General features: G+C 39.5%; 1 protein-coding gene across 1 annotated transcript in view; it reads left to right on the top strand.

Moving 5' to 3' along the window:
• Positions 1–26998, top strand: part of LOC126195552 (uncharacterized) — a 322158-nt gene that overhangs the window by 274359 nt on the left and 20801 nt on the right. Inside the window, exons 24-27 of the mRNA XM_049934175.1 lie at positions 24577–24719; positions 24815–24998; positions 25098–25185; positions 25341–25469. Coding sequence (XP_049790132.1) covers positions 24577–24719; positions 24815–24998; positions 25098–25185; positions 25341–25469 — 544 coding nt within the window. The remainder of the gene's footprint in view (positions 1–24576; positions 24720–24814; positions 24999–25097; positions 25186–25340; positions 25470–26998) is intronic.

Genomic DNA, 26998 nt, shown 5'->3' with positions numbered 1-26998 from the left:
GACGGAACACTCGACTCAGTGCGGACCGATTAGGTCCTTCCAGGCATAAATACTGGACTTGATCGACCAAATGATCAGTCTCAGGTAACACCTGAAGAAGACAGCGAGGCACGCTGTTGAAATATCGTACGCGAACGTCTGGCCGGATTCGCGAATATTCAAGATGTCAGACAAAATACTGTCATCCATTTTGTTGAAGGAATAAGACGTATAAGGAACTTTTCATCCAGAATTAACTACAAATTCGTTGCTTCTTATTTTGTTGCCTTATATTGCTCTTAGTGTATAGTGTACCTTGATAAACAGTGTCACAAATTAAAAGTTTCAGTTTTGTCTTGTTGTGTAGTACATTCGTTTACATCCCTTGCTGCAGGTTCATAAAAATGGTTCAAATGGCTCTGAGCACTATGGGACTTAACTGCTGAGGTCATCAGTCCCCTAGAACTTAGAACTACTTAAACCTAACTAACCTAAGGACATCACACTCATCCATGCCCGAGGCAGGATTCGAACCTGCGACCGTAGTGGTCGCGCGGTTCTAGACTGTAGCTCCTAGAACTGCTCGGCCACTCCGGCCAGCGCTGCAGGTTCCATACTGCATTGATTGTTTCACTCATGCTCATAACAGCTATTGTTCCTCCTCTTGAAGCATGAAGGAGCAGTTTGGAAATTTACTTACATCAAGTTGCACTGTGGTTCAGAGCCCATCTTAAATGTTGGGTATGCCTGTAACTGGTTAGGTAAGTCAGTTCAGAGGTCAGAGGTCATCAGTGGGCTGCCACATCCAATACAACCATGCCTAATTAAGCATTTTGGCGTCAAAATGCCAGTGGTTTTAGGGCTGCTATAGGTAGTTACATCATTTGCAGTAATCGTTATGCTATCATTTTATAAGAAAACAAAGAAAAGCATATATGTCATGAAGTCGGAATTAATGTGGTGTGAGGTACTAAAATTGGGATAACCTGATAGTTTCAGTTCTATAAACATATAAAGTATGTAATTGCAGGTCTAGCAGAGATCTCATTGAAGTTTGTAGAATCCTTACACTCACTCCCCCGCATATTTACTTCATAATGATATTTTTTGTTAATAATTTTAAAAAGTTCCAATTGAATTGATGTCTACACAACCACAATGTAAACAGAAAAATAATTTTCATGTAGGTGTTGCATCCTTATCTAGGTTTTTATGTTCTGTATATGGGTATGAAATTATTGTATGAAGATTCCTATTAATTGTATGGCAAGTAACAATGCTCACTGCAAACAATCATCTATTCTTACAAAAAATAACTGGCATTCTTTGATAAATATCAACATTTTCTGTAGATAATAAGCCAGCAATAGAAGGTAAACAGCAGCTGTTTAACACAACTGAGGAAGCAAATCTTTTTTCAGAGTAAGTACAGACAGTTTTTAGTAGATCCTAGATGGTTAAATATACAGGTCTGCAAAAGTTGCTGCATTAAAAAGTGTTTTTTTAAATTTTCAAGTGCTTCTGACACAGTTTTATTGTGCTGATTTAAAGTAAAACTACAGTTTTTCTCTACCACATAAGTTTTATTCATTAATCATTCATAAGAAGTTGAGCAAATATTTGTTTCTTTATTGTACTAAATGGCATATAATTTCCTGAAAAAAATTGAACATATACAGTGATTGTAAGTATTGAATAAGTCTGAAAATGTATTCATACTTTTTCAGGTTTTTGTTCCTCGTTGACTGTTTCGCCTCAAAAATGTTTCAGGCCTTCTCGTGTGACAACTGTGTGTGTGATATCTGCATAAAATCTAGCAATAATCATGAAGCATTAAGAAGTCTCACGTGGTGTGGTATATCTGTCTTCCATTTCCTCAACATCTTGGGGAAACCTTCCTCCCTACTCATCACTGTCATTGCCAGTGTATAAGGAGAAGTAGTAGGAAATGTGAATTGCCAAAGTGCTTTTTCCTAAGTAATTGAGCAGTCCAACTTTTTAAATTCAGTCATTGTGTTTTCCCACTATGCGCTCAAGCACTGGATTCCATATAGTTCTCCAGAAATTGAAGTGTCCTCTATTCAGGAAAGTATAAAAATACAGTATACAACACAGTACATTCAGTGTACTGTAGGCAGAGTAGTGCTGTACTACTTACAAGTAGTGAAAATTTACCTTTATTTAAGTACAATACTACATTAACAAATACAATAATACAGCATTAAAATTTCTTTCATGTGCATGGAAGATTGGTTTGAAATAATAACATTTCTTTTTTAACCAGAGAGTCATTTAAAATGTGTTCTCAGTTTGTTTGTCAACTGCTAAAATTAAACTGAGTCCCTCTTCATCACTTATCACTGAAAACTAGTGTTTTAAATGTTTTACCTCTTCAGCTGCCTTCTTACTTGAAAGTGGCGTAAAGTCTGGTTCAGTTACACATTACTTTCATCATCTTCATTTTTTTTTTCCATTCTCAACATTGTTACCACACTCTTCTTGATGCAGCTCTTGTACAACTTCACTTATGCTAGTTGATGTACTTTCTGTGGACAGTGCATCATTGATAATGGCGTATCCCTAAGATCCACCAAATTCCTCTACTAAAGTTGAAGTTTATGCCTATGTTCCTTGAGATTGTTTTCTTTGACACCGTTGTCAAATCCCAAAGCACAGTCATTAAAAGCACTCTCTGCCTTCGTGAAGCAGTTGCTTATTGTTGTGCAATTACTTGTTTTAAGGCTAAGGAAATCCACAGAATTGCATCCAGTACACAAATAAACTTTCCAAGTTCATGTCCATTCGAGACCAAATATGTCTCAACACTTTTTACTTTTAAAACACTTTGAAATTTTGAATAATCTTCTGATCGAGTGGTTGGCAATGTGAAGTTGAATTTGGTGGCAAAAAGAATACATTCACATTTTTTAATGCAGTATCACAGTGGGAAGTGGCATTATCTATAAACAAAATCAGTTTCCTCCTTTGTCTTTCCATTGGTGTATCAAATGCCAACAACCAGTCAGTCATTGCTCTCGTCATTGGAGGTCGTTCACTAGCAGACCCTTCCACGTTCAGTCTACTCAAATCGAGACCCTTAAAATGTCTAGGCTTCACAGCCTTAGCAGTATTTAAAGGATTTTCAGATTCGTCTATCATATTAACACGCAGTAGAGCAGTGAGTCGTTCTTTTGGAATTTTGCCTTCTGGGCAGTTTTTTGCTTTGCAGGGCCATTGTTTTTCTGGGAAGAGTTCTGAAGAAAAGATCAATCTCATCACAGTTAAAAATATTTCTTTCTTCACAACCCTCACAAATTCCTGGTCACCTTTTTTGCCAGTCTGACACTATGCTTTCAACACTGAACTGGATTCACCACACACAGAAAAGGGATGGAGCCAACCTACAGATGCTTTAAAATTGTTAACCCCCAACTCCTCGGTGATTGCGAGTGCTTTCTCGCAGATCAGGGTTCCTGTAACTGGCAAGTTATTGCTGAAAAACAGCAGAACCATTCAAAAGTCAGATTGTCAACTTTTAAGCCTGGTGTATTAGGAAAAGCACGTTTGCTGGTAAGGTTATCATTTCCAGTCCATGATTTCAGAATTCCATATTTGTCTCTAAAAACATCACTGATCTGTGTTTTTCCAACATCAAATCTTGTGGCCATATCTCTAACACTAAGCTTTCCCTTTCCTTAGACACTGATTATCTCAACCTTTTCATTCAGTGTTAACCATTTCCATTTTTGTGTCATCTTAGCACTACAGTACATAAACACTCTCACACAAAAGCAGCAACAGTGTGCACTTTAGGCCCCCCAGACACAGAGCCACTGAAGAGCACTTCTCACTGGCGAAACAAAGTTTAAATGAGCACCTTCACACAAGCCTTCTGTGGCACTCGGTGGCTGACTCACCACCAGAGGCGTGGATTGAACGGCCGAGCAGTGTGTCGGCGGATATGAAAAGTCTGCACATGAAATCGATGTAGCAGCAGTGGCATCATCAAAGCAGTCCACAGCAGCATCAGAGCTGCTAGCAACAACAGCTGCAACTGTTCTCATTGACGGCATCGGCACTGCGCCGTATGGAGGCGTGCGTGATTTAGATTGTTGCGTTAACTTACGACAGCCGTTGTTTTCCTGCTGTTGTCAAATATTAGGAAGTTTTAATCGTTCTTGGGAGAAATGTTTCAGTGTCCATGTCTGTTACTGAGAATGCCCGCTATTCAGAAGAGTTTTTCAGTAAGGGCTAATGTTATTTGGCAAGAGTATTTTAAAATGTCTCCTATTGCAAGGAGTCCACTATTGGGAAGTGTCCATTAAGGGAAGTTTTACTGTATTTCCAAAAGATGCATGCAAATTGGAAGAATCATCTGGTGGATAAGTGCACTTTCTACCATTGTTGGGGGCACCATCATCACAATCTGTTCGTACTGGTTGAACTGCACGATTGGCATACTGCGGCTGCACACTGTGTGGTTCCTCTATGCTCCCCAGTGCTGGGTTGCTCCCTTACTTTTAGAGTGCATTGCTCCAACATCGAGCTTAAAGTCAGTGCCAGACATATCCTGAGGAAGCTAAGAGATACAAATTGGGCTGCGAAACCACGAGTCTTCGAAGTACAGCTTCTGCTCCGTGTTATTCTGCTGCAAAACGTGCATCTCGTGTGTGGTATAGGCCAATCCACCCCGCGACTGTGGATACTGCCTCGAACAAAACTTGCAGCTTAATCACTGGATGCCTAAAACCCACCTCTGTTGGGAAATTGTCTTGCTGCCGTTGCACTTCCAAGAATTCACCGATAATTTACTGCTGATGAAGAATGGCTGAAACTTGAAAAGAAAATGTTGAAGATCGTTCACTGTTTTGCCGTCTACCTTTACTGAAATCAAGAAAATGTTTGCTCCAGACTTCAAAGCATTTCGAAGTATCCCCAGATAAGACAATACTTTCATTTTGGAAATCTAAGCACCAAGACTGGATGGAGCCACGTGAACATATTTCAGCTGGTTACAGTGAGAACTGGGGTGTTTGGAGATCCCGTAACTGAATAAGGACTGGTGACATCAGGGCTAAGTCATTGCTTAAGTCATGAGGCTTTGCATCAGAGGTCAGCAAACATGAGTGGGTCAATAACAAAGAGTCAGTCATATGAGTCCATTTTTAGCTAAGAACAAGATTTATTTCTTGCTAATGACAGTACCATATGTGTGGCTCAGTTTTGGAGAAATGTTATCTAAATGAAGATTTGGTCAGATCCTTTGTCTTGTTAGTATATTTTTTTGGATCTATGTAAATGTAACGACAGAAAATCCAGGATGAGATGAAGACAGTTTTATGAAAAGGATAGGTTTCTATTCACCATATAGTTATGGAGTGTTTATTAATGGCTGATGACAGATGTATTTAGCTTGTGTGGTGATGTTTTGGCTACTAGTCCCAAAAATGCTTTCAATTGTTTCATACTCTTAGGTTCTGGACATTCTTTTATGGCTCTTACCCTGTGCCTACCACATGACCAAGAAACTTAAGTTCTTGTCTCCCTAAAATTGACTTTCATAATCATAAAGTGATTCTTTTAATGTAAAACATTTCTATTATTCTAACCAGTAAATCACATTGTTTTTCCCAACTCCTGGATACTAGGAGTATGTCATCTACCTAGATTATTAGTTCTTTCAATAAGTCCTTACCCAGAACAGCATCCAAGGCTCTTATATGAATATTGACACTGAGATTTTTAATCCAAAGGGTAACACTCTGAATTGGTGTGACTTACCCTCATACAAAAAAAGCAGAAATCCATCAAGCTAAAATAATTTGTGTGCTCAAACATCATCAATATTTCATGTATACTGACTGGTCAATCTCTTCCAGGTTCTATGTGCTTATTTAGAGTACATACATCCAATACTAGACATCTCTTTACACACTACTACACTAGAACTCCTTTCCATTATTTCTCCTTCTAAAATTTTATTAATCTCCTCTTGTATGGCTGGCTGTAAGCTTAATGGTACCAGATAGGGTTTACAGAAAAGACAAGATTCATCTTTGTTCTTAAAACTACATACATAGTCATCAAGTACTCCAGTTTTATCTTCGAAAACTTTACTACATTTGAACAGTATATGGTATAGATCATTTTTCTGCAACTCAGTCAACAGATCAGATTCATAAGCTTTTGTCCTAATTAGTTTTTGCAGCATACTTTGCATATCCAAAGTGTTCTCTAAATCCATCACAGTGCTCATTCTGCAAGGCATAGATTGTATGTTTTGGTATTACTAGTAATATTCCCACTAAATGGTACTACAAATACTTGGTCTTGATAAGTAAATGCCGACCGATGTGGCCGAGCGGTTCTAGGCGCTTCCGTCCGGAACCGCGCTGCTGCTGCTGCGGTCGCAGGTTCGTCCTGCCTTGGGCATGGATGTGTGTGATGTCCTTAGGTTAGTTAGGTTTAAGTAGTTCTAAGTCTAGGGGACTGATGACCTCAGATGTTAGTCCCATAGTGCTTGGAGCCATTTGAATTTGATAAGTAATTGTTAATATCTGTGCTGGAAAATTCAGTTTCACTCTAAATCCTATCAGCCAAACAATCCCTAGTAACAACTGCAAATTTACATTAGGCACTACTAAGCATAAATGTAAAACTGTTTAATGGTATCGGTAACCACACTTCATTCCTAATTTGTCTTGCTTTGCTTCCAGTTATTCCTACTACGTATAGCCCAGTAACTGGCAGTATTGGATACTCTTATGTTTTAATAATTCTAACAGAGACTTGCACACAACAGAATCTATGTACACACTCACTTCCTGATTCTCAATCATTACTGAAGCTATTGGTTTGGTAAACTCGATACCTGTTTCTTTGTCTTCTTCAGCAAGTAGCCAGTTTTGCAGTGGTGTCACCTCATGAAAGGCAACCAACTTTTTTTCTTTTGGGCCTACACTTAGTTGGACACATTCTGAATCATGACCCCTTGACCAGGATGCCAATCATTTTCGGTTACTATTGTTTTTTTGTTTGTTGAAAAAAGCTGCATTATTCTAGCACCTTTCTTTAGGCCTCTATTTATAAATGTTTGTTTATCAGTGCTTCATACTCCCCGTCATTATTGTTTAGATTTACTAATGACTTTTATTTACCTGAAAACAATTAACCTCTTGTCTTTTCTGGTATTCAGGGTTAAATTTACCTCCTTCCTGGCACATAGGCTTGTGACTGGGATTTTTGTGCTCATTATTCATTGTAGCTATATTGTCAATAATGGACAGCAATTCATTCATGGTAGACCAAAGTCTACATAAAATTACCTTTGTTACATAGTATATAAACATCTTACCAGTATCTTTGCTAGATATACTTCATCTATTGGGTTATCTCAATACTTAGATCTTGTTAGATGCCATTTTATATACTTTTTGAAACTACCCCATGAAGTGTTTAAGTGTTCCTGGTCTATTAATTGTAGTGTCACTTTCTCTTGTATTGTTTTAGACCAATATTTACACTTGAATTTCTCCTGAAAATCATCCTATGAGGTAAACTCCTCCGAGTGTTTCTCCACTCAGCAGCATCTCCTAATAAGTAACTCAAAACACTTTTGTGGTAATGGCCTGGAAAACACTCACAGGAAGTACATTGGATGTTCTTCCCCACCTGGTTTAAACTGTGGAAAATGTTTGTAAAAGTTCATTGTGCTCCCCATGTGTAATTCCTCTAATAGCGTTGTTGGATCGAAAGATTTAGCTTTGCGTGACTTTTTGTTAATTCCCTTCTACTTTTTGCCAATTTGTCCCATAGTCTTTTAAGATCGTTGATGTTGTTAGCGACTTCCTCCCAAGAAAGCTGCCCATTACGTAAAGTGGGTGAAGTCTCCTGCAATTTCTGATGTAACTGTGCATGTATTTTTTCCTCCATACCTGAATGTATCTTGTGTGAATATACAGAATCTCTGTTGCCGCTTCTCTGTTCTAAAACTTCTGTCCGTGTTTGCACATCTGATGTGATCTTTTACCAATTTACATTCTGTATCTGCAAACTTGTGTAAACTATCTACGTTCGTATGAAAATCTTTAATATGTTCATGTATCTCTTCCCGAACTAAGTCACATTGTTTCAAGACTTCGGTGTGTGTTTCTTCTCTTAACACATTGAGTCTTTGATCTAGCTTATGTCCTAAACACACCTGTAATGCTTCATGAGCATCTTTAATCCAAGTTTCTAATTTTTGTTGCAGTCTGTTTTGGTTTCCCATTACTCGCTCTTGAGTGTCTTTAATCAGATTTCATAAGTCTTGCTGTAGCTGTACAAACTTATCATTAATATTCACTTGAAATTTATCATGACTGTCTATTATGTGTACGAATCTATTATTGATCTTTGAAAATTTTTCATTAGATTTTTGTGTTACTTGTGAAGACTATCTCTGTATGCCTTCCAGTTCATTTCCAGATTAACTTCTTGTCGACATTTTCCTTGTTATCACTGGCATAAACAAACTCACAAATATTACCGAATCACCTCATTACACCAACAAAAACAGTTTTGAAGTGAAATAGTGATGTAGCTCACTGTAGTCGTACTGCATGATGATTACAGTGGTTTAGCCTGTGTGTTGGCATTGCAGTGGTGTAGATTGCGTACTGACATCATGGTGGTGTAGACTGCGCTCTAGCGATGGATCAGTCGTTGATGATGGCTGTGTGTTGGCATCACAATGATGTAGGCTGCACTCTGGTGATGGATCAGTCATTGAGGGCTGTGTGCTGGCTTTGTTTTTGCCGATTACTTCCTTTCAATGTGTTTTTTATCTGCCATTTCCGCTTATAACCATACGGTCGCTATACGGAGTGTTTATCAATGACTGATGACTGCTGTATCTAACTTGAGTGGTGATGTTTCGACTGCTTGAACATAATCTGTTGTAGGCCTATTACTCCATGCAGCTGCACATAACACTGCTGCCTTAACACTTCCACATTACGTGGGTGTAGAGATTCAACCTCGCAATTCTTGTGATTTATCTGAGGGTCCAGCTATGCTGTGCCCTTCTCTTATTTCGCATCAAACTAATTTCTACTGTGCAGATTTCTTTAAGTGAAATGGCTGTGAAACAAAACATTACTTCTCTACTTAAGTAAAGTGTAGATTGGTTTCAATTAATTCTGTGTAGTGTCCCAAACATTCATAAACAGTTACAAGTTACATGGAAAGTTACTGCTTCCAGAACCAACTAATATTGCTGTCTCAAAGACATCTCATTAACATGTATGTGAGTAGTAGAAAACAACAATCGCTTATATACATCATATTCGTCTTCTGTGGTGCCAGAGTTCTTCCATGGTACAGGAACTTCTTTGCTCACCCTTGCTCCATGGAGATTACAAGTGGTCTCCAGCAGGAGGCTCCAAACTAGTCCACGACCCCCCCCCCCCCCCCACCTCCCACCCAAAAAAAAAAAAAAAAAAAAAAGGCTGCTACTACTAAACAAGTAAACTTTAGGCCAGAAGGCCTTCTGAAGTAGACAAAAAACACACACACATATATTCATTCATGCAAACACAACTCACATACACATGACCAATGTCTCTGGCCAAAAGTTTACTTGTTAACAGTCTTTGTTGAGCCTGTGTGCGACGCAACATCTCCATTATATACTGAGTCTGTCTCTTCTTTTCATAATACTATCATAGATATAACAATTATTATTATTATGTAATTGTGTATATTTAATTGTATATATTTAGCACACTTCTGACACAAGGAAAATATCTCTAAAATGATTTAGTGTGTCTGAATGAACAAAAACACCTTTTTTTTCAGTTTTGCTTCTAACAATGCCAGAAAATTATCACTACTATATTTAAAACATTTACTTTCTTTTGCCAAAGCCTATCTTATGTAAAATAGAGATAGGAAAACTTTGGGAGGTCGACCAGACCCGTATTTACTCGAATCTAAGCCGCACTTTTTTTCCGGTTTTTGTAATCCAAAAAACCGCGTGCGGCTTAGAATCGAGTGCAAAGTAAGCGGAAGTTCTGAAAAATGTTGGTAGGTGCCACCACAACTAGCTTCTGCTGTCTAATATATGTAGCACTACACAGGCATGCTTTGCATGCACGAAGATAAATACTGGCGCCAAAACCTATGCGTCAGTAAATAAATTAAAAGAAGAGGTAGAAGACTGTAAACATTATGCCATGTATTCTTTCGTGTTTGCTGCTATCTCATTTAAATTCTGTCTGCCTAATGAACTATGAAACTAGAGTGAGACAACAGCAAACGCGGAAGAATATACATATAAGTCATGTTTATATTCGTTTTATTCTTATGCTGAATAGTGATACAGTCAGAAATGATGCACGAATCTAAGATGACTAATTTCTGTGCAGAATGTAATGTACTAAAGAGGCGTCTGCAAAGATTTTCAAACGGAGAAAAATTTTCGCTTAACTCTCGTTCGGAATAAATGCTATCATACGCAGTCTATTATTTGGTTCTTGTTGATCATTATCAAAGCAGAGTAAGTAACAACAAATAGCAGGCTCTTGCCACTGTTTCGGTTATGAGACAATTCCTCTCTTTCTCTTTTTTTTTGTAAGCCACGGTAGCGCGCACAAAACCAAGCCATGCCGCGAGCGGCGACACTCATAAGCAATTGATTCAAACCAGACGAAGCACTTGAAAAAGGAAGGGTACCCATATAAATATGGACGGAGCGCCTGACACACAGCAATGGCTACTTGGTAAAGCTTAACTGTTAAGCTTACGACTCGAACCACACTACTGCAGCTGTATCTTCATCCATTCGACCTCAATTGTGTCTCATGTTACAATGAACCAACTTTGTTTCTATTTGGAGGGGTGGTCTAAAACTTCTCTCTCCCCTTGAATTTCGAGTCTCAAATTTCAGGTGCGTCTTAGATTCGGGAAAAATTTTTTTGCTTGATTTAGAGTCTCATTTTTCAGGTGCGGCTTAGATTCGAGTGCAGCTTAGATTCTAGTAAATACGGTACATATATTTTTAGGCTCTAAGTTAATTCTGGAAGACAGTCTCTTCTTCCTTCAGTACTGGCCTCTGTCATGGCTGTAGCATTTATATCAACAGGAGGGAAGGTCTGCCCAAGAAGCTCTGAAATAAATCAACACATATTATCCGCCCATTACCACTGTTTTACAGTTTTGTGAGTATGAAAGCAAAGCATACGTAGAATGTCCTCATTAAGATCCTTCTTGGTGCACTGCCATATCTTGTTAAGACATGTTGTGGTGCCCTTCATCAGGGCATAGGCTAATTAGTTGGGGAGTGGCCGAATGAATATAGTGCCTTTCTAAGGTCGTCATAGGAACAACTGTGCCAAATTTGTAAGAATTTTATTGGCCCTAAAATATCATGTATCAATGTTAGGAGAGAGGAAGGGGGCTGTGCTGCAGACTTAGCACACTACCAGTCAGTGACAAGCTTCTGGTGGGCATTGTTTTCATGCTGTTAACTTGTAGAGAAACTACATCAGCAGAGCATGTGCTGCTTGTTTATCTGGTCGCAGGAGTCTCTTGTGAGGCCACTGCCCTGCAATCACATACAGTCCTTCATTTCTAATGGCTTGGAAGGTTTTGCACTGATCTTTCAGTCCTCGCTTAGTATTGTTTTTCTGATTGACGCTGTGGGCTTATTCAGTCAGCGTATGTAGTGTCGAATATGTATGGTTCAGATGATGATGGGTTTCATTGTGTAGAGACCAGTCATGTGGGTAGATTTTCAGTAGCCTTGTGTCCCAGTATTCCATTGCGAATTCTGTAGACCTCCACATCCAGGAAAAGAGTCATACAGTTACTTTCCTGTACTAATATCAACTGGATATTCTTACACAGACTGTTAATGTGCTGATGTAGTTTACGCAGCTCTGCTTCTCCGTGTGCCCGAATGATGAATGTGTCATCCAATCGGGTGGGCAGAACTATGCAGAGCTTAAAGCATTTTCTCGAATGCACCCATGAAGATGTCTGCTGTATAGCGTCCCCAGTGCTATATTACGAAAAGACTTAAAAAACAGTATTTATAAAGAAGAGACATTAAAAAATTGAATAATATATTTTTATCATGTAGCCGTAAAACAATAATTTCTCTGTCGAGAAATGCAATGCAAACAAATATAACAAAGTGATCTAAAGAGACGACAAGATACGCTCTTTTGTTAATTTTTTTAGTCGTCTTCACTTCCTCTCTTGTCTTTGTTGTGTATAGGCGGACATCTTGCGAGTGCTGGCAAATGTAAGCATATTTGTATGAGTTAAGCAGATAATATATTAATTGAATATTATTGTGCACTTTTACTTTGTAAGAGGTGATCCCGATTTCATGTCCGCCTTCCTTGAATTAACCTGCATTCAAGTAATTTACAGTTCAACAATCACAGCGGCCAATGCAGCCAACGACGCCATTACGTGGCGATATTAACTTATGAAAATTAGCGGAAGCGAAATACTTGCCCGCTATTAACATAATATTAATTTTTCTCCACAGCCGCACGAAGTTGCAGAAATACGTAGCTTTAAGATTCTTATTTTCAGTACCATAGCCAACAGCCAGAACCAGGACTCCGACTACGTGGCAATGATTAACGTAGGTAAGAAAAATACTCTCGCGCGTGTGTGGGCCACAATTGTAATTAATAACTAAAGATTTCTTGCTTTAAAGTGAACTGACTAGCTGAGGAAATTAATATGAAAAGTTTATTACATTGTTCAACTTATATGCTCATGTTTTAAGATTCAGCGAGTCTAACATTCAAATAATTTGAGATTAATATTGTTAAAAAGGAGAACGTCAGGAAAGCATTTAATCGTAAATCAAAATAAAATGAAATATCATTTTTATTAAGGCCCACCACGTAAGTCGGTAACAATCAAAAAATAATAACAACAATAATAATATATTAAATTACGACGGACGCGAGAGCTGCTATTGGGTGTTATTCATAATATTTATTTCAGGTGAAAGATTCATTACAAAATTACCAAACCAGGTCTCAGGTATTGGGTGGTATTCACTCCTGAATGATACTGCTAATCTCATTCTTTGACCGATTGGTAAAGACCCTTAATGTCAAAGATAACAATTACATCAGTTTTCTGTACATGTTACCCCCTATAGAAGTTGGATGAATTGAAGAAAAATCTATCACAAATGATTCTGTGTGTCCTATGAAGGGACATAGTTTTCTAGCCTGATTCTTCACCAGACTGTAGGTTGTTGTTGTTGTGGTCTTCAGTCCTGAGACTGGTTTGATGCAGCTCTCCATGCTACTCTATCCTGTGCAAGCTTCTTCATTTCCCAGTACCTACTGCAACCTACATCCTTCTGAATCTGCTTAGTGTATTCATCTCTTGGTCTCCCTCTATGATTTTTACCCTCCACGCTGCCCTCCAATGCTAAATTTGTGATCCCTTGATGCCTCAAAACATGTCCTACCAACCGATCCCTTCTTCTAGTCAAGTTGTGCCACAAACTTATCTTCTCCCCAATCCTATTCAATACCTCCTCATTAGATACGTGATCTACCCACCTTATCTTCAGCATTCTTCTGTAGCACCACATTTCGAAAGCATCTATTCTCTTCTTGTCCATACTAGTTATCGTCCATGTTTCACTTCCATACATGGCTACACTCCATACAAATACTTTCAGAAACGACTTCCTGATACTTAAATCTATACTCGATGTTAACAAATTTCTCTTCTTCAGAAACGATTTCCTTGCCATTGCCAATCTACATTTTATATCCTCTCTACTTCGACCATCATCAGTTATTTTACTCCCTAAATAGCAAAACTCCTTTACTACTTTAAGTGTCTCATTTCCTAATCTAATTCCCTCAGCATCACCCGATTTAATATGACTACATTCCATTATCCTAGTTTTGCTTTTGTTGATGTTCATCTTATATCCTCCTTTCAAGACACTGTCCATTCCGTTCAACTGCTCTTCCAAGTCCTTCGCTGTCTCTGACAGAATTACAATGTCATCGGCGAACCTCAAAGTTTTTACTTCTTCTCCATGAATTTTAATACCTACTCCGAATTTTTCTTTTGTTTCCTTTACTGCTTGCTCAATATACAGATTGAATAACATCGGGGAGAGGCTACAACCCTGTCTCACTCCTTTCCCAACCACTGCTTCCCTTTCATGTCCCTCGACTCTTATAACTGCCATCTGGTTTCTGTACAAATTGTAAATAGCCTTTCGCTCCCTGTATTTTACCCCTGCCACCTTCAGAATGTGAAAGAGAGTATTCCAGTCAACATTGTCAAAAGCTTTCTCTAAGTCTACAAATGCTAGAAACATAGGTTTGCCTTTTCTTAATCTTTCTTCTAAGATAAGTCGTAAGGTTAGTATTGCCTCACGTGTTCCAACATTTCTACGGAATCCAAACTGATCTTCCCCGAGGTCCGCTTCTACTAGTTTTTCCATTCGTCTGTAAAGAATTCGCGTTAGTATTTTGCAGCTGTGACTTATTAAACTGATAGTTTGGTAATTTTCACATCTGTCAACACCTGCTTTCTTTGGGATTGGAATTATTATATTCTTCTTGAAGTCTGAGGGTATTTCACCTGCCTCATACATCTTGCTCACCAGATGGTAGAGTTTTGTCAGGACTGGCTCTCCCAAGGCCGTCAGTAGTTCTAATGGAATGTTGTCTACTCCTGGGGCCTTGTTTCGACTCAGGTCTTTCAGTGCTCTGTCAAACTCTTCACGCAGTATCGTATCTCCCATTTCATCTTCATCTACATCCTCTTCCATTTCCATAATATTGTCTTCAAGTACATTGACCTTGTATAAACCCTCTATATACTCCTTCCACCTTTCTGCCTTCCCTTCTTTGCTTAGAACTGGGTTGCAATCTGAGCTCTTGATATTCATACAAGTGGTTCTCTTCTCTCCAAAGGTCTCTTTAATTTTCCAGTAGGCAGTATCTATCTTACCTCTAGTGAGACAAGCCTCTACATCCTTACATTTGTCCTCTAGCCATCCCTGCTTAGCCATTTTTCACTTCCTGTCGATCTCATTTTTGAGACGTTTGTATTCCTTTTTGCCTGCTTCATTTACTGCATTTTTATATTTTCTCCTTTCATCAATTAAATTCAATATTTCTTCTGTTACCCAAGGATTTCTATTAGTCCTCGTCTTTTTACCTACTTGATCGTCTGCTGCTTTCACTACTTCATCCCTCAGAGCTACCCATTCTTCTTCTACTGTATTTCTTTCCCCCATTCCTGTCAATTGTTCCCTTATGCTCTCCCTGAAACTCTCTACAAACTCTCGTTCTTTCAGTTTATCCAGGTCCCATCTTCTTAAATTCCCACCTTTTTGCAGTTTCTTCAGTTTCAATCTGCAGTTCATAACCAAGAGATTGTGGTCAGAATCCATATCTGCCCCTGGAAATGTCTTACAATTTAAAACCTGGTTCCTAAATCTCTGTCTTACCATTATATAATCTATCTGATACCTTTTAGTATCTCCAGGATTCTTCCAGGTATACAACCTTCTTTCATGATTCTTGAACCAAGTGTTAGCTATGATTAAGTTATGCTCTGTGCAAAATTCTACAAGGCGGCTTCCTCTTTCATTTCTTCCCCCCAATCCATATTCACCTACTATGTTTCCTTCTCTCCCTTTTCCTACTGACGAATTCCAGTCACCCATGACTATTAAATTTTCGTCTCCCTTCACTACCTGAATAATTTCTTTTATCTCGTCATACATTTCATCAATTTCTTCATCATCTGCAGAGCTAGTTGGCATATAAACTTGTACTACTGTAGTAGGCATGGGCTTTGTGTCTATCTTGGCCACAATAATGCGTTCACTATGCTGTTTGTAGTAGCTAACCCGCACTCCTATTTTTTTATTCATTATTAAACCTACTCCTGCATTACCCCTATTTGATTTTGTATTTATAACCCTGTAATCACCTGACCAAAAGTCTTGTTCCTCCTGCCACCGAACTTCACTAATTCCCACTATATCCAACTTTAACCTATCCATTTCCCTTTTTAAATTTTCTAACCTACCTGCCCGATTAAGGGATCTGACATTCCACGCTCCGACTGTAGGTAGGTAGGTGAGTTGATCCCATTAACGACTGGTGAAGTGTCCCCTGGCTGTGTCGCAATTTGTTATGTAGTTTTTAATTAAGGCTCCCGTCTTCTTCATAATCTTTGCCGTTGGATAACGCTTGAAGTTTTGGGTGATGGGATAACTCAACAAAGCACTCATTTTGTGGTGTCACCGCCAGACACCACACTTGCTAGGTGGTAGCCTTTAAATCGGCCGCGGTCCATTAGTATACGCCGGACCCGCGTGTCGCCACTGTCAGTAATTGCAGACCGAGCGCCACCACACGGCAGGTCTAGAGAGACGTCCTGGCACTCGCCCCGGTTGTACAGCCGACTTTGCCTGAGATGGATTACTGACAAATACGCTCTCATTTGCCGAGACGATAGTTAGCATAGCCTTCAGCTACATTTGCTACGACCTAGCAAGGCGCCGTATTCCATTGATATTGAGATTCTATTAATGTATCATCAAGAGCGATGTTCTACAAATGTGGATTAAAGTTAAGTATTCCAGAAGCTACGTACTTTTCTTTATAGCATTCATTACGTATCCTGTTTCAGACCTCACGCCAGCCTGCGTGAGTTTAAGCGTGTGCCTTTCGGCTTCCTCTCATTGTGTCTAGGCTGTCTTGTCTAGACACAACACATTTTATATTCATATTGCATAATATCTGTTACAATTGTGGCAATTCTTTCTTCCCAAGAGATGTTACGTTTGGATGGGTTGGCTCTTTGTAAGATTCTGACTGTTTTTTGTCTTACCCTTTCAGATTTAACTTGTGGGACTCGTCATAGTGCTGCATCAATGGGCTGAATAATTTTTTCTGTAAAGGTCCATGTGGGTGAAATAGCAAAGTTCAGCCCCACAGTCAGTACTGACATCATTGTCTTGTTGATATTCTATGATAACAGGTTTATGACACTTTGCGATGCTTTCAGTACTGTCCATGTACCAAGAGTCTTCTTGTAAGTTCCTCAGATTTCTTCTTCTGTTGGTTTTAGAGCAATTCTTGTGTGCTGGATTGCCTGTGTGTTAGGTTGTTGAATTTATTCCAACCCATCACCGATACTTTTGAAAATAGCTGTGGATGCTTCTTGTCACCAATTATTATCCGGCTACCAGGCTGTGTAGCCCACAAATTGTCTGCCTCCCTCTCTCCTTACATTGACCAATGACATTTTGGGTCAGTAAAATTTTATGACACCATTATGCTGAGGCACACACTACCCAGCTAATTAATCTTTGCCTTGATGAAGGTCACTACAACAAGATCGAAGTGTCAGTTATTTTAGTACTTCAGCATTTTATAAGATGATGTAGCGGGTACATATAGAAGAACTTTAATAAGGCTGACATCGGTCACGAAGGCTATCTATTTATATCGTGAAATGTCCTTATTTGTTGCCATTATGGAGAACCATTGCTCTTTGAGGTTGTTTCAGACAAATTAGTGAAGCCTCCACTCATTAAAATCATACTGGTGCTAAATTTCTCTAACAGTCCAGGAAAGTTGGTACTGTAAATTAGGTTACAGTCTGTAGTAAATAGATAGAATAAACTCTTGCTCTCTTGTTCTGTACCATGAAGAAAAGATTCCAGAGGCGAATACTTCCTTTTCCTTTAAACTAGAGCCTGGTGCTTCTGATCAGTCCTAAATATACATAACTGAATGGAATATCTTAGGTCCTCATTACTGAATGCAACATCTTGAAGTCATCAGAATGTGATCCTATCTCTGCCACCCCCTTCCATTGTGTGATCAGAGAAAGAGCAGGATTCCAAGCAGAATTTAAACAAAAATCTGTCTCTGTCTATTTTAATCTCAACTGTTTACTTAATGGTACTATACCAATAGTTGGAAGTGTGCACTAGGATTTCTGTGTTGTATTCCATAGCACAATCTGTCAAGGTATTGTTCTGCAGTAACAGATTGCTAAGATGTTGTAAGAATGTGTGGCTCTCATACAATCTGCTTTGGTCCTGATGGTCTGAACAATGTGTGGCATGTCACAACTGCAAGGGATACAGTAGACACCCATCTTTCGCAAACCGAGGTCATCCTTTAGAAATCCTAAAAAGGCCGTAACCCTTGATGGTGGTCGAAAAACACAAGTCACGCAGTGTTTTTGCAGAATATGACCAATCTTGTAGGAAATGCTACCTGCATGGGGAAAAAGGGCCATGTACTTAGGAGCAATTTATTTTCATCACTCACCCAGTTCGAGGTTGGTCAGTAGCACAACACACATCTGGTACGTCTTTCACTATAACCATTCTGGCAAAAGATGACTTCGAAGTTAGCCGACAAAGCTGACAAACTTTCAAAATCTGAGGTGATGATGCGGGCCCTACAAACTAAGGCATAAAGTACCCCTTTACGCTGAGCTGGATGGGGGACAGCTGTTAGCCCAAAGATACAAATCAATGTGAGTTGGCTTCCTGTAAACGACATGTCCACACTTACCATCAATCTTCCTCCTAACCAACACATCAAGGAGTGGAAGGCATCCATCCTTTTCCACCTCTGTCATGAAGTGAATATTCAGGTGGCTTTGGATAAGCAGGATTGCATTCAAAGGATGCAGTGTTTACTATCTGATCCGATGTATTGCAGACTCACTACTTATCCTATTTGCCTTACACAAGTAGCATACCCAACAGAATTGGTCATATTTTGTGGAAACCCAGGGAGTGAAGTGTGTTCTCGATGACTTGTCTAACATTAGAGCCCTTCTATGGTCTGTAAAGGATGATCTCAGTGTGTGAAAGCTGGGTGTCTTCTATGTCGCGTGCAGTTGTGGCATGTCATGCATCAGTCAGACCTTCAGGACTGTGTTGGGCCAGTTTCATTGAGCATAAGCATCACACATGCTTAAAACATCTAAGCAATCTGCTAAAGTGTGGTTCATTGCCTTGGCACCTATCATCCCACATAATACACTCCTGGAAATGGAAAAAAGAACACATTGACACCAACGTGTCAGACCCACCATACTTGCTCCGGACACTGCGAGAGGGCTGTACAAGCAATGATCACACGCACGGCACAGCGGACACACCAGGAACCGCGGTGTTGGCCGTCGAATGGCGCTAGCTGCGCAGCATTTGTGCACCGCCGCCGTCAGTGTCAGCCAGTTTGCCGTGGCATACGGAGCTCCATCGCAGTCTTTAACACTGGTAGCATGCCGCGACAGCGTGGACGTGAACCGTATGTGCAGTTGACGGACTTTGAGCGAGGGCGTATAGTGGGCATGCGGGAGGCCGGGTGGACGTACCGCCGAATTGCTCAACACGTGGGGCGTGAGGTCTCCACAGTACATCGATGTTGTCGCCAGTGGTCGGCGGAAGGTGCACGTGCCCGTCGACCTGGGACCGGACCGCAGCGATGCACGGATGTACGCCAAGACCGTAGGATCCTACGCAGTGCCGTAGGGGACTGCACCGCCACTTCCCAGCAAATTAGGGACACTGTTGCTCCTGGGGTATCGGCGAGGACCATTCGCAACCGTCTCCATGAAGCTGGGCTACGGTCCCGCACACCGTTAGGCCGTCTTCCGCTCACGCCCCAACATCTTGCAGCCCGCCTCCAGTGGTGTCGCGACAGGCGTGAATGGAGGGACGAATGGAGACGTGTCGTCTTCAGCGATGAGAGTCGCTTCTGCCTTGGTGCCAATGATGGTCGTATGCGTGTTTGGCGCCGTGCAGGTGAGCGCCACAATCAGGACTGCATACGACCGAGGCACACAGGGCCAACACCCGGCATCAATGTGTGGGGAGCGATCTCCTACACTGGCCGTACACCACTGGTGATCGTCGAGGGGACACTGAATAGTGCACGGTACATCCAAACCGTCATCGAACCCATCGTTCTACCATTCCTAGACTGGCAAGGGAACTTGCTGTTCCAACAGGACAATGCACGTCCGCATGTATCCCGTGCCACTCAACGTGCTCTAGAAGGTGTAAGTCAACTACCCTGGCCAGCAAGATCTCCGGATCTGTCCCCCATTGAGCATGTTTGGGACTGGATGAAGCGTCGTCTCACGCGGTCTGCACGTCCAGCACGAACGCTGGTCCAACTGAGGCGCCAGGTGGAAATGGCATGGCAAGCCGTTCCACAGGACTACATCCAGCATCTCTACGATCGTCTCCATGGGAGAATAGCAGCCTGCATTGCTGCGAAAGGTGGATATACACTGTACTAGTGCCGACATTGTGCATGCTCTGTTGCCTGTGTCTATGTGCCTGTGGTTCTGTCAGTGTGATCATGTGATGTATCTGACCCCAGGAATGTGTCAATAAAGTTTCCCCTTCCTGGGACAATGAATTCACGGTGTTCTTATTTCAATTTCCAGGAGTGTATAATACAGGGATTCTGGCATGCACTTCCAGCAATTGGTATAGTATTATTACGAAAGCAGTTGTGATTAAATTAGCTAATGATCTTATAATTATAGGAGGAGGTTTTTTGTTTAAATTCTGCTTGGAATCCTCACCCCCCCCCCTCACCCCCTCTCTCTCTCTCTCTCTCTCTCTCTCTCTCTCTCTCTCTCTCTCTCTCTCTCTCTCTCTCTTTTCCACGTGGGGAAAAAATATATATAAAAAACAAAGATGCTGTAACTTATCAAACGAGAAAGTGCTGGTAGATAGACACAATAAAAAACACACACACAAATTTCAAGCTTTCGTAACCCGACGTTGCTTCATCAGGAAAGAGGGAAGATGTCTGCCTGTGTCTGTATGTGCGTGCGTGCGTGCATGCGCACGCGCCCGCTAGTGTATACCTGTCCTTTTTTCCCCCCTAAGGTAAGTCTTTCCGCTTCCGGGACTGGAATGACTCCTTACCCTCTCCCTTAAAACCCACATCCTTTCGTCTTTCCCTCTCCTTCCCTCTTTCCTGATGAAACCACCTTGAGTTGCGAAAGCTTGAAATTTGTGTGTTTTTTTATTGTGTCTATCTACCAGCGCTTTCTCGTTTGGTAAGTTACAGCATCTTTGGTAAATATACACCATTGATCACTTTGGACACTAGTCATCTTTGTTTGTGTGGTGGTGCTAGTTGTTTATGGTGTATGTGTTGTCTTCATGCATTTACTGAGGTATTAAATATTCTTGCACAGAACTCCCTTGTTGCATTTATGCCTTGAAAATGACAGGATGTGCACCCGACAAAACATTGGCAGTTGCTGAAGACATCTCCCAGCTGCATTCCTGTAAGTTGTTCGGATATTTTGTTATTGTCAGGTCCCCAGCCTTTATAGTAGTAAAGTGTACGCAGATGAAGTACATTGGAGTACACATATGTAACCTCAAAAATAAAATAAAATTAAATTTTAAGAATTTTACAGTGAACTTGGATAGACATCTTTGATAACTGTTTTAAATTTGACTTTGTTTCTCACTATATAAGATTACTAGACTATTGATTTAAGTTTCACTTGTTTGCACATTTATTCAAATTAATGGCCAGTCTTCCCTACATTTCCTCATATAATCAGAAGTTTGTTTGGTGAGACTTTCATTAATAACTCTCATTTGATGAGTTAATTTTCCTTCAAGATGATGATGACACTAGTTAGCCAAGTTAGTTACCCTATATACAAATATTAGAAAGTGACAGAATAATTCATAAATAGTATTTTAACAAGTTAATTGCTAGTGTCACCTCTTGAGAGCTAACAGAGGAGGACCCAGTTGTGTTCTGTAACATATATGGGCAGGCCAATGGAATGCTGGGCTGAGTGCTGTATGTGGCTTATTGTGCCATGTGGCAATTGCTCTGTGCGAGGACCAGGGTTATCTGGGGTTGTGTCTTTAACACATGCCGCTCAGAGCTGACTGCCCGTGAGTTTGAGTGAGTTGGGAGGCAACACGTGGGCCAGCGAGATGCATGTTTAAAGTTCACTGCTAAAGAGAATATTGTTTTATTCCTGAAGGCCAGGTGTGTCACAGTCAAGTAGGAGTGCCCTGAGGTAAACTGCTGTCCTATGACTCACTCCTTACATTCTGAAGATGACACCAGCACCAAGGGGACACCTGTCTTAAAATGCAACACAGAAAACATTGTCTCTTCTAATAGGTAGGTGTTGGTTGCACACTTTCAAAGGTAAAGAAGTTGGAAACCCACAGATGCAATTAGTTACCAGTTTGTGTTGCCTAGTGACCAAAAGTGGTAGTATTTGTTAGATGCTGCAGGTTATCCAGGCATTTGCAGGGCATGCGTTTCAAAGGCTTGACAAAGAGACGTTGTCTCTGTTAAAACATGTGAGATGGTCATACACTTAAGCCATCTAAGAGTGGATGGCTGGATTTTGTATTTTTCAACTGGTTTGTTGTTGACATATTCATTAAACACATATTCATTAAAAATTTAGCACCGGAGGTGGCCTGTCTTGCAACATTTCCAAAATAACTATTGTTACCTCTGCTTAGGGAGACCACCCACATAAGGTCATGTAATGTAGGAACACTCAGCCTCAATCTGCTTGTCCCATTTTTGCTTTTAGTCAACTGTGTTATTAAATCAAAACATGAATGGCATTGTCTGTTAGTGAAATGTGAAGAAGATGTGTGTGTTTAATTCAGTGACAAAATTAACTCATGATAATGAAAATTCAAGTTAACATAAGTTTTGTGAGAGATTAGATTAGTAAATATATGATGTTTAGTATCATTAAAACCAGCTTTTAAGTGCAGTTATACCTTAAACTTTTTTTTTATGATCATTGTTAAGATTGGCCAATTGGTTCACAGTTGTTTAAAATTTACCTTACAGCAGCATAGATGTGTCAGCCAGTTTCAGACAGACTGTAAGAAATAGGGTGGATATATAAGGTTAAGTTATAGTGGAGATATAGAAGGTTAAGGTAGGAAATGATGCTAAGTTGTGAAAGAGTCCAGATAGAGACTGGAGAGAGTCCAGATTTACTCATTAGAAAAGAAGCTGTGGCTCCTGCTTTAGTGAATTGAAGAGTCCAGACTTTATGTTTCTGTTTTAGTGGATTGTGGACTTCAGAAGGTTGAGATGTATCAGTCTTACAAGGGGCTGTATTTCCTGAACTGTATAAGATTCTGAATTTTGCTTTATCTGGAGAGTATACCATAATTGAGAAGATTTCTGTGTGGTCAAAACTGTACAAACTTCAGGCATTCAGTGGACTTACCTTGCCTTGCAACACTTTTGTCAGTGGCATTACATCTGAGGAGTAAAATTGTTTTGGGAAGTGTGGTCAAACTTGAGAAAAGTTGGAATGGTTTTTCGCAAATTGTAAGCAAGACTTTAAGAACGTCCGTCAAATTGGCAAATGCAGAAGTTACTCAGATAACATTGATAAACTGTTGCTATTAAATAAACAAGAGCAAATTCAGCAAGTTTATTGTGTCATCTAGCTTTATTTGTAAAACCCAGCTACGTATATTTGATTGGAACACAGCTAACAGATCTGCTAGGACTAAACTTGAGATCATCATAAAAGGAACTATTTTGCAGTGGTATACAGTTATCCCTAGTCAAATTCTAATGAGCTAAAATTAAGATAAAATCCAATTGTACATTTGCATTCTCCTCCCTAGGAAGATTTCTCCTTCATAAGGGGGAGTCATAGCTCGCACCCACATTGTACTTCCAAACAGCACAGACTAACTGTCCCACTGAGTTCACACACAAAAATACATACATATATTCACTCATAGATGTTTGTGAATTGATACCTAGGCACACAATAATTTTCCCTAAAAAAAAAAGTGTTCACAAAAAAGACACAACTCAGTGGAATATTCTTATACACAGGTATCCAAATGTTCATGACTAATCGCAGACTTTCAAGCTGATTGGCTCAGAGATGTTGCTCAAAAGAATCGTGCGAGAGACTTCAACATTGAAGTATTAATTGGTTAGTAACTAGGCGCAGACTTTAAACATAGACATTGACATTGACACGTGGATGTTAACTGTTTTAATTCTAGCCTCTCACTGAGGACTAAATATCTGGTGGGAGAAGATAAAGACAAGTGTATGAATAATATGTGAAATCGGTAATTATATTTTAATTTATAATAAGATAAGGTTCAAATTTAGCAGTAGTTTCAACTTATTTAGCTCAACAGTAATTTTGGTTAATTGTGTGCTAGATATTTATAAAAGTATTAAAGTTAAAGGTACAATTGGATTGGTACATTGTAGGTCTATGTGGTGAATTACCTGGTTTCAATCTATGTAGTGAATTACCATGTTTCGTGTAAAATGCTCAATCAGTTAAAAGACAAGAAAAAATTTAGTTATGTGAAGGAGCAGACTGGTAGTAAACAGAGTAATTCCATCTTTGTGTGTTTCAACTGTACTGTTTTGTTAAGTTGTATAGGTGTGAAAATGTTTCATTTCTTATTATTTCACTACCATATTTCAAGCTTTTAATGAATTCGTGTATCTTTAATTTTCTGTTAAAGTGAAATAACTCTATTTTCAGAATAATTGCAGGCAGTTTTTCTAATGGCATGGTGGCTTTATGGGATATTGAATCATCATCAAGGTTATTGTACAAAATGTGTGGAAAGAGGAAACTAATATTTCCATATCACACATTTCAGCCGCATGGTGGACCTGTGACAGGTTGGTGGGAACACTGGTGCACTAAAATTCACAGTGAAATACTTAGTAGTGTTTATAGTTATAAGATTATTGTCCTTTTTTTTTTCTTTTTTAAGCTCTTGCAATGTACCCACTGAATGAGCGATTTTTAATGACTGGTTCATACGACAGAACTTGTAAATTCTGGGATACACATGACACTGCTGAACCCATCACTTCAACATTCAAGGGGCTGGTGACGGATGGAATTTGGCTCACACATTGGCCATCAGCTGTCAGTGCATATGATGATGTTTACTCGTAAGTAAAGAAAACGTTCTAATTATTTGTTTCTTCATTTGCTAAAAAACAATGATGTGATAATTACTGCGAAATGAATTTTTTTTTTCTTACTGACAGACGGTGCCACACCAACTCTACAGTGATGCCAGTTCGCAACTTTGGGTACAGCAGCTATCCTGTGATGGCACAGAACTCTGTTGCTTGGGTGGGTTAAGTGATGTGGCTGTTGGAAACATTGAATTTCATTGTGTGTCAGGCATAGTTCTTGCACATTGAAGAGCATGAGAAGAAATTGAAATGAAGTGTGATACTTTCTGGAAAAAAGTCTTTACATTTATTCACTTTCTTTTTCTTTTTCAGACCCTTTCATCATCAGATTGGGTGAATTCTGTTGCACAAGGAACTTCTGCAGGAGAACTGTCAGCCATTTTTCTGCATCAGCTATTAATTGGTGTTGATACAGAGAAGGGCATGAAGAACAAACGAATGGTAATTTTTGTGATTCTTCTGAATCTTAAATGGCTGTTAGATTAATACTTGTTCCATAGATCATGAATACGACACTTCGTAATGATGTGGAACGTGTCAGGTTAATAAAAGATGTCTGTCCAAGATATTAAATTACACAAAATATTGCATGACACTAATGTTTTTCCCCTCCCTTAATTTATATCTAAAAATTCAGCCAATGAGTAGAAGGAGTTGTCATCTAGAAATTCTTTTAATTTATTTTTAAATGTTGGTTGGCTATCTGTCAGGCTTTTGATGCTGTTTGGTAGGTGACCAAAGACTTTTGTGGCAGCATAATTTACCCCTTTCTGTGCCAAAGTCAGATTTAACCCTACATAGTGAAGATCATCCTTTCTCCTGGTGTTATAGCTATGCACACTGCTATTACTTTTGAACTGGGTAGTATTATTAACAACAAATTTCATAAGTGAATATATATACTGTGAGGTTACTGTGAGGATCTCTAGATCCTTAAATAGATGTCTGCAGGATGACCGTGGGTGGGCTCCAGCAATTATTCTGATTCCACGTTTTTGAGTAATGAATACTTTTCTACTCAACGATGAGTTACCCCAGAATATGATGCCATACGAAAGCAGTGAATGAAAGTAGGCACAGTAAGCTAATTTACTGGGATTCTTATCACCAAAATTTGCAATAACCCTAATAGCATACGTAGCTGAACTCAGGCGTTTCAGCAGACCATCAATGTGTTGCTTCCAGTTTAACCTCTCATCAATGGACACACCTAAAAATTTTGAAAATTCTACCTTAACTACAGACTTCTGTTCAAAGTCTATAATTATTGCTGGAGTTGTGCCATTTACTGTACGGGACTGTATATACTGTGTTTTATCAAAATTTAAAGAAAGTCCGTTTGCTGAGAACCACTTAATAATTTTGTGAAAAACATCATTTACAATTAAATCACTTAGTTCTTGGTTTTTGGATGTTATTACTATACTTGTATCATCAGCAAAAAGAACTAACTTTGCATCTTCATCAATGTGGAATGGTAAGTCATTAATGTATATCAAGAACAGTAAAGGACCTAAGACCGAACCCTGTGGGACCCCGTACTTGATAGCCCCCCAGTTTGAGGAATCAGCTGTTGTTTTAACATTACATGAACCACTTATTTCAACTTTCTGCATTCTTCCAGTTAAGTATGAATTAAACCATTTGTGCACTGCCCCCCTCAAACCATAATGATTTAGCTTATCTAAAAGAATTCCATGATTTCTCTGCTAGTAAAAAAGAGCTCAGTCTAGGGTTCAGTAATGCTGTGGTTTAATAAAAATGAACACTACATGGCCATGCTGAAAAGTAATGCCTCCAAATTTTCTATGTGAACACTGTTAAAACTTTTTAAATAAAACAAACATTACTAAAATTCTACATCTTCATTCTTCATCTCTGCTTATTTATTTTTCAACAATGTAGGAAAAGACAAATTGCTACGTACCATAAAGAAAACACATCAAGTTGCAGACAAACACAATTAAAAT

This window comes from Schistocerca nitens, chromosome 7, assembly GCF_023898315.1.
Source record: "Schistocerca nitens isolate TAMUIC-IGC-003100 chromosome 7, iqSchNite1.1, whole genome shotgun sequence".
In the NCBI taxonomy this organism is placed as follows: domain Eukaryota; kingdom Metazoa; phylum Arthropoda; class Insecta; order Orthoptera; family Acrididae; genus Schistocerca; species Schistocerca nitens.
This window is presented reverse-complemented; position numbering and strand designations above follow the sequence as displayed.